The sequence below is a fragment of the Fragaria vesca genome, linkage group LG6, assembly GCF_000184155.1.
Source record: "Fragaria vesca subsp. vesca linkage group LG6, FraVesHawaii_1.0, whole genome shotgun sequence".
Taxonomy (NCBI): domain Eukaryota; kingdom Viridiplantae; phylum Streptophyta; class Magnoliopsida; order Rosales; family Rosaceae; genus Fragaria; species Fragaria vesca.
Window position 1 is genome coordinate 27,838,467 of NC_020496.1, and position 9,074 is coordinate 27,847,540.

Genomic DNA, 9,074 nt, shown 5'->3' on the forward strand with positions numbered 1-9,074 from the left:
AGAAAAACTAACAAGTCACAAACTCATATATATGGTAAACGAGTAGAATTGGTTTGGTCAAAAGTAAGTTCATTTCTGATGTGCAATGAAGAATTGCCTCGGAGAAAATGTCAAAAGTTTACTCCTTATGTAAACACAATTCAAGACGATTGTACTCTTTTGGACTTTTGGAGCATCTACATTCATAGACATATTTCATAAGACTTCCACCAGCTGAATCCCAAATATGTTCTATTGTTTAGTATGTTTTCATGTCGGTGTCAAAATACAAAAAATGACATTTAATAATGCAACTGTTATAAGCGGATTTGAATCAAGATAAACAAGTCAAGACGTATGAGTGATAATTCGAATTTCATCTATATTCAAGTCACATAACTGTTTACATAACATATGCTGTTTACAATTTAGAAATGTATCAACCTACAGATCATAGCCATAAACACCATTAGAATATCCAACTGTGAACATCTTAAGTTGATCAATGAAGGCCGTGAGATTAGACACAGCTCTAGAACTAGCCTCCTCTCCCGTAGTTCTCTCACTCAACTTCCTCAACCTATTCCCCATCTCATCCTCCTCCATCACCTTCTTCAATCCTTCCTCAACATCCTTCTCCCCAAACCCACCCAATCTCACCCCAATTCTCCACAAATCTACAATGTAGCCACAATTCACAAACTGGTCACCAGCCACAGGATAGCACAAGAGTCTCTTTTGGCACTGAATGGCCTCCATTGTTGAATTCCACCCACAATGTGTCAAATAACACCCAACTGCTTTGTGCTTCAAGACCTCCATTTGTGGTGCCCAAGACACAACTTTGCCTGTCCTTGATACCTTTTCTAAGTACCCAACTGGTAATCCCTCACGCCATGAAGACCCCAATACCCAAATGAATGGCTTCCCCAAGGCTTCAAGTGCCAATGCCAAGCTTTTAACCTTAGCTTCTCCAATGGGATTAACCCAACTCCCAAAGGAGATGTAAATCACAGTGTTGGGTTGCTGCTTGTCAAGCCAGCTTAAGCAGGTTGTGTCTTCTTCCCAAAAGCTAGGGTTCTTGGTGGCTGTGAGCTTGCTCAAGGGACCAATAGGGAAAGCTTGCAATTGAGGTTGGATTTTGGTTTGATTCAGATCAAATTGTTGATGTTGTGATTGCTTATCGTCCAAGCAATGTTCATTTGGGAATGAATTGACAAGGAGCCATTGGAGGGATTCTGATCTCTCTAGGGTTCTAGTCCAAAATCTGAATCTTGCTTTTCTTGCTGCTGGAGTGCCTATCAACCATGGAAGCTCTTCACTTGATAGCATGGGTTGATTAGGTAAGCAGCATGTACCACCTAATTGCTTTGGAAACCCTGCCAACACATAGTAACATGATCAAGTAGATATAAATTTTCAATCATGTAATCTTTGATAGCTTATCTCTGAGAATTTGATAATCTATCTATTCAAAGATTGATCCTGCTTAATTTGTTAATTTATGCACGTGTCTCTTACCCAAAGAGTACAGATAATATCAAGTCTAGTTAATTGATACGTGTTAAGCTGGCCTAGAAATGAAGCTCTGGTTCTCAAGAGACATGCACCTTCCTTCCGCTACTAAATGAAGCTCTGATTCTCAAGAGACATGCGCCTTCCTTCCGCTACTAAATATATAGTTACTTTTTTTTTATCATACAAACAACTGAAATACTACAACGAGTCTATCGTGAGTCGAACTCACGACCTCTCACTTACAGAGAGAAGATTGATGCCACTAAACCAAATGGTACTGGGCAAATATATAGTTACTTTGCAACTCAAGTGGGAATTGATTCAGCTGATGAATTATTTTTCCAGATGCGCTTCTGGAGAAAAGATGGAGTTGGTGTGTATCACTGTATCATATCAAGATTAGGCAATACTTGTGTTTCCAACCACAATAATCCTCACCGAGATAGTTGACCAAATTAAGCAAATTGCATGTTAATTACATAAGCATATGGCGTGTCTAATTGAAGCAGATTGCATGTTAATTAAATCAGAATGGTACTACATATGCATCTTACTATCTTAGCTACGTAGTATCTTACTGTATTTAATTGTATAATACTGACTAGTATTAGTATATACTATCATAGCAGTGTTCTCTAGAGATTTGGACCACTTACATAAACAGATTAGCCTGTATAACACGCCAGGCTTAACAAGTTAATCAAACACTAAATCAAAGACAAACAAAACCAAGTGGAGAAATTATAAAAGGCAAATGATGAAGACAGTGATGATATCATGCAGATATACTGTTAAGGAGAATTAGCATTTGCAGGTGCTAACCTGCATCAGTGATGAGACCTGTCCTGACCATCTCCGGAATGGCTCCGATCAGCCGGTACGTCGCCAGCATGGCCGGCCAGAATCCGGCCGCTGGAACCCGGCATCGGTTGGCTACTTCTATAGCCCACGACGCAAGCAAATCAATGACTATGCACACGACTACTCCTCCATCTTGTTGAAGCTGATGAACAAGCTTCTCTAGATGAACAGGCATGTTGTTCTCCATGGCCTTCTCGATGGCGAAGAAGTCCCTCGGGGTGTCCTTGTCCAACCCTTCCGGGATTGGCATGCACTCAATTTCATTGGATTCGAGCTTGGGGACAATCTGGCGGTGAATGTAGTCCGGTGTGACCAGCACCGGATTAAAGCCGCGGTGGAGGAAGGCGGAGGCTAACTTGAGCATGGGAGTAACATGTCCCTGTGCTGGATATGGAACCAAGATGATGGTGTTGGACCTCCTCTTCATGCACTTCATGTTTCCCATCTCTGGTATTGCTGGTGGACTCAGAAGAGAAGCTATATATAGTTATACTAATAGAGAAGAAGCTGAGGGAGGTTGAGTCAACTAAGCATGTGCATCATGATGCATTGTAATTTACCAGCTTATATATACCTCGTGTTCACTCCTCTGCAACAAACTTTACAGGTTCGATCATGACAAAATTACAGTTAATTAAGACTGTTTATGTGTCTATATAATTACTCTATTTGCAACTAAACAAATTTATCTGCTTGACCAGTTTACTCAAACTGAACCGGGTTACTGATGATTAAGCCCTGTTTTTACTATAGACAATTTAAGTATCAGAATATTTGACAAGAAAGGAACTATATTGTTGTTAAATTTGCAAGTTGCTGTGTTAAATCTTTCAAATTGTAACAAACATCCCATTAGATAGAACAAAATAAGAGAAAGTTGTCTTGTGTCGAAGAAGAATATCAAATTGGTCATATGTGTACGTCTTTCTTTTATGTTGGATTCACACAAATCCTTGCTTACATCCACCATTGTTGTGGGACAGTATCCCCGTTCCAACTCTCAGTTTTTTAAATTGTACACATTCATCACTTTTAGGGTTTCTGTTATAGCTATATTGGTTAGGCGAATGAGATTGAAGTCCTCCAAAGCATGCACTCATTATCCAATGGAGCTGGAGTTAGGCTTATGGACACCCACGTTGTTTATGATCGACAATGGCACTGTTTTCCTTTCCACATGTGATGAATTGCAATTCATCACACTTGAATATATATTGTACATCGATCTGTTCTACCTAATTGCAATTCTTCTGTCTACATATATAAAAGAAGAACATTAACATATGGAAAAGCATCTGCGTATGGCCAAGTTGTAGCAGCCAAAAACTTCGGCCTTGCTGTAGCCAAAACCGGCCAGCTAATGCCGACATGATTGCTGCGGATCGATAGTGAAGTTTTAAGTGCATGGAACTCGAGCAAAACGCCAATTTCTAAGTGCGCCATATATGGAATCTATATCAGTTCCTTACTTTCCTTAGTTTCTTTCTTGAGCTATATCCAAATAGACCAATTATATATCGCATCCTCGATCCTGCATGTTTTCCACGATGATGAACTACAAGGTATTTCATTCAAGTATGCTGCCATGTATTCTGGTAAGGAAGTAAACCAACAACTAAAGTCGGGTAAAGAAGGATGAAGTGCATTAGAAAAACGCCATTCATGCAATGCTCCAGCATGAAAGCGCTTCATCGATCATTATTTGAAAGGGACGCATCGATCATATGTATTATACATGTGAAACAAACCAAGCTTCATTTGTTCAGCTGGCCGGAGAGGGATGGTTGATAAAGCAAAAGGCCAAGGCCATTAAACTTGTGGGATAAATATGCCAATTAACACCATGTGTTATGTTGAGCTAAGCTATTACGTTCGACACTACGTTGCCATGTGGTCTCTTGCATACACAAGAAGAAGATATTGTAGGAAAATATAATTGACAACCATGCACCCACGCACAAGAAATAAAGTTTTGGAAATCGAATTCTCTTGCTATATATATGTGGTAAAGCACGTGATGCTCAAACACGTTTGATAAAGATGTAAAACAATTTCATTAAGTTTGAACGAAGTTGGTTAGCTTTTAGCTAGCATACCACATTCTAGGGTTGATATGTATCTTCCCCTAAACTTGCTATAGAGAGAGAATAAAGGAAAACACATTATCTATCTGTATAATTTCTTAAAGACAATTAAAAAAAACAAAAAAACATTAGGCGCATACGTATGAATCTTGCCGATAATCTTGTAAGCCAAAAAACATTGAATCTATTACCGGTATGAATCTTGCCGTCGACGTCGGTTTTCCTATGTATCTAACTACCTACAGTAGCTAGGTTTAGAATTGTATCACAAGGAAGTGAAGTTACCAACTTCAAGAAGGAGCTAGCTTTTTCACTAGTTTAACTGTTGATTTTCAAGGCTAGGAGAGAAATAATAGCACTGGGCCGTGAGATATCACAGCTTCATTTGGTAGAGCAAAAGCAAGCCTCATCAGGTTTTAGTGTTTAGTTACACGTAATTAAGGCCCAGATCGATTGGAAAGGACCATTAATCTGCTATTAAAGTAAGTAATAGCTTGACCAAAAAAAAGAGAGAGTAAGTAATAGGATTGATGATTCGGATCGAGTAGGACGTTATCTTATTTTGCGGGAGACACAATTTGAAATGATCTAGAACTCATAAAACTTGTCGTATTTAGATTCATCAATTAAGCTTAGCTCATGCCGCAGTGTTTTTGTGTATGCAACGTGATGTTATCCATCGTATTCGTGAAGCCCTACGCAATGACAAGGCACAAGCAAACCGACACACAGAACTGGATAAGACCAGCAGCTCATAATCAGCAACCAAACTAGTAATCGCGCGTATGAAAGTCTGCAATCACATCTCTGTCTTGATTATATTAAACGGAGAGGGGGATTAATGTACACGTGAACAGTGTCCTGACCCCTTTGCCCTTACATATGATTAAGTTACGTATTGGTATGGAAATTACACCCCACGCTTTGTTGCGGGTCGAATTCAGAATGTATGTACGTACATGAATTTTGTAATGAAATGACGTCACATTGAATTCAAACTCATATTTAATGCGTATGTTACTGAAACCAAAAAAATTTACTTTCAAGAAGAAAAATATGGAATCAATAACAAAGCCCTTCCTCGTGTCATTTTTCACTGATACAATTATATGCTTGTAAGGTTCATGATATTGGTTCTTAGCTTGGAGTTATTGACTGTGCCAATTGATTTGGGAATTGAGCACACTTGTCTGTTGTCTGGAGAGCATACACCTAAAGTTCTTAAATCTATCAGAACCATCTTCTTTGCACAGTTGCCCCCAAATTTGTAGTCTCTGCGTTACATAACTTTCTGTTAATAAAACTAATGATACACAACAAATGTTAAAAGTAATAGAGGATCATTGCATGACTATCTCAAGACCTAAATACCAGAATTATGACAACATGACATTGAATAGTACCACACGAAGAGAGAAATGGTATGATCCATTATTACAGTTACATATTAAGAGCAACATCATATAAGAAAGAGTAAAAGCATTTTTATGACCCATTCATCTTCAAGTAGAATTTACATTGCTCCACTTCCAGTTTCTCAATCTATTTGTATGCCACCAAACAATCAAAAAAAATTCATTATTAGACCATAAATATTGAACATGATTATAGATATAGATATTTATTAAACATGACTATATATATAAATATAGATAAAGTAATGGTATGTGAAGGATATAGATATATATTTATCCCCAATAGCTTAATGCTCTCTAATATGTATGTAGAAATCATTCAAACCATGCATGCATGTTTCCTATTTAATTGAATCTCATAACCTGTATGCATTTAAGATTAACCTTTGCTTTTGTATAAATTTAAAAGTTTCTAATATTAAGCTGATGGCTTAATATTAGGATTCGGTTGAGTAATAATTGATTTCAATACCAAAAAAAAAGAAAGAACGAAATCAATGCTCATCAATTAGAGATGAATAAATACCTTTATATGGAGGCTACGTATTCTTCTTTTGTTACAGCGTTCATTAGATCAAATTCATTCTCATAATAAAAGCTGATCTTTCCAGTAGCAAAATGATACGATGTTGCTGCAAACTCTTCCTCATCATAAGCTCCTGTATATTCATTACGTCAAATATACTATTAAAATTAACTCAGTAACCAACAAATTTCATATTGGAGTGGAAAAAATAAACTAAAAGTACTTAACTAGTTGTTTTCTATCCCAAAACTGATCCCCTGTAAACACTTCCAAATCCTTCTTCTCTAAATTGGTTGCTGCAAGTCCCTTCAAGAAAAAGACCATCCACGTTGGTTATTTCTTCCACTTTGTTTCTTGTACATCACATTCAATCATAGCATACAGTTGTTAACATTATGCTGACCAGTTTGAAACAATCTACAACCTTCTCATCTATATGTCAAAACACAGAAGGCATCAAAAGGTCATATACTTCATATGCAATACTACTAAGGTATATGCAAGAGACTTTTCAAAAGTGAAAACTAAAAAATGATACAATCCAACAATCTGAATGTAGAGAATACCAGTCTAAGAAAAATAAGACACAAAAATACCAATTTAGAGAAAACAATTTCCCACCACACTTTTATGCAAACTGTATAGCAATGAGTACAAAAATAAGAAAGAATGCAATACCCGGTTTATGAATAACTTTAAAATTTGATAACTCTATTTACAAAATTTTACAACACACAACTTCGTAGCATATACAGTTTGTGTGTTTCAAAGGGGTTGCAATTCAGGGAAAACAATTTAACATGTAGCATAGCTTTCACTATATTTCATGGTTGTTGAATTACTAAATGCAGAAAATGAGAGTGAAAATAAGACAACAAAGATGTATGATACAAATGCCCATACCTGAACAACAATAAGTAATAACATAGCTGACAAATGCTCATACCTGACAAATTTAGGGAAAACAATTTTAACATGTAGCATAGCTTTCACTATATTTCATGGTTGTTGAATTACTAAACGAAGAAAAGGAGAGTGAAAATAAGACAACAAAGATGTATGATGACAAATACCCATACATGAACATCAATAAGTAATAGAAAGGATCCAGGGCAACACACAGAAACAACAGCAGAACAATACACGTAAAGTTGAGAACCTACATTAGTTGTTATGATGTTAATATTAATTCCTTATATGTGAAGCATCTGCATGTAGTTAGCTCATATTATACAAACCTTGAAACTACATGTGCTCTGAAACTAAATCACAAATGCTTATGGTGAACTGATATGTTCATATACATATATTACTTAAAGCAAATTGATAAAGTTTAGAAGCAAAGAGTAGTGATAGGTTTTCATTAAAGGTTATGTTTCATGCTTAAACATGAAATGATGATAGGTATGATTAGAATATATATGTTAATGTGATGCACGTTTATCAAGGGTAATATAATACTTGTGTCTGTATTGGGTGATACTTTTCTTTTTGCAAATCCATAACACTCTCAACATACACTCTAGAATGCAAAATGGAATGTCATTTTGTATCAAACTAATAAAAACAAATTCCTTATTACTTTTCTCTATAAATGCAACTTTAATTTCAGCTGATACAACAAAAGGGGCATACCTAGGATCCCTCGTGCTAACCTTGGTTCAGTAATGTGAGACACTGCGAAAGACAGTATTCAAGGAAAAAAAGTCATTGACGAAAGACAGTGACAATTAAACGATCTTATTTGCTACAATCTCAACTTGGCTAAGCTGAACAAACAAATTGGAAAATAAACTCACTGCATTCTACAAGTGTAAGCCCAGTTTCAATATGCTCTCAACCTAATACATATGCTTAACAAGAATAAACAAATGATTAAGATTAACACAAACGTACCATCAGCATGAACAGCGTATCCTTCCATTGCTATTGACCCGAAACACAAAATACTAGGCTAGGCCTTCTGTTAGTCACCAACTTAAGCTTCTCAATGGATAGAACTTATGCTTGTAATTGGTGGTGATAACAGGGACCAAAACCATCTACTTATATAGGAACACATAGCCCTAAGATTTCTTCCATAAAGGGATATCTTAGTCGCCAAGTATCCTAATTAGATACCAGATACAATACCGATATTTTGTCTTTCTTCTAGACAAGGAATAAGATTTATTACCACAATGATTTAATACACATAATCATTATCAATCTAGATTTGATCATGTATTTGTTTCCATGTAGAAGTAGATTTGATATTATGCTGAGTCATCATTTTACATTATGATAATGTGTGACAAGTCCATATCGTTCTTACAATCTCCCACTTGGACTGACACAAATTATACATGATGATCTGCAACTTAAAACATCAAAGTCTATTTTACCTACTTTAGTGCGCGCCAGATACAAATATAAACCAAAAAATCCTTTCACAACATGGTTAGATCACAGTCACCTATACAGAGCAAGAAACGACAAACACTTTAACAAAAATGCAATGGTTCAGTACCACAACATAACCGGCCTTCTGTGATCCACATATGTCTATTATGCAGTGTTGCAAATATATGTCAATGTGTATTAACAAGTAAAACATATGTTTAGTCCTACCTTATGTTTCCTAAACAGAAACTCAAGCAATTTCACTTTACACTGATGGCTCATAATCTGCTTGAACCGTATCATCATGCT

General features: G+C 36.4%; 1 protein-coding gene across 1 annotated transcript; it reads right to left on the reverse strand.

Moving 5' to 3' along the window:
* Positions 1 to 423: 423 nt before the first annotated feature.
* Positions 424 to 2,892, reverse strand: LOC101310248 (UDP-glycosyltransferase 82A1-like). Its single transcript, XM_004305844.1, has 2 exons — positions 2,320 to 2,892; positions 424 to 1,358 (listed from the first exon to the last, which is right to left on the reverse strand). Exons 1-2 carry the CDS (start codon positions 2,801 to 2,803, stop codon positions 424 to 426), a joined length of 1,419 nt encoding a protein of 472 aa, XP_004305892.1. The 5' UTR covers positions 2,804 to 2,892.
* Positions 2,893 to 9,074: the final 6,182 nt, after the last annotated feature.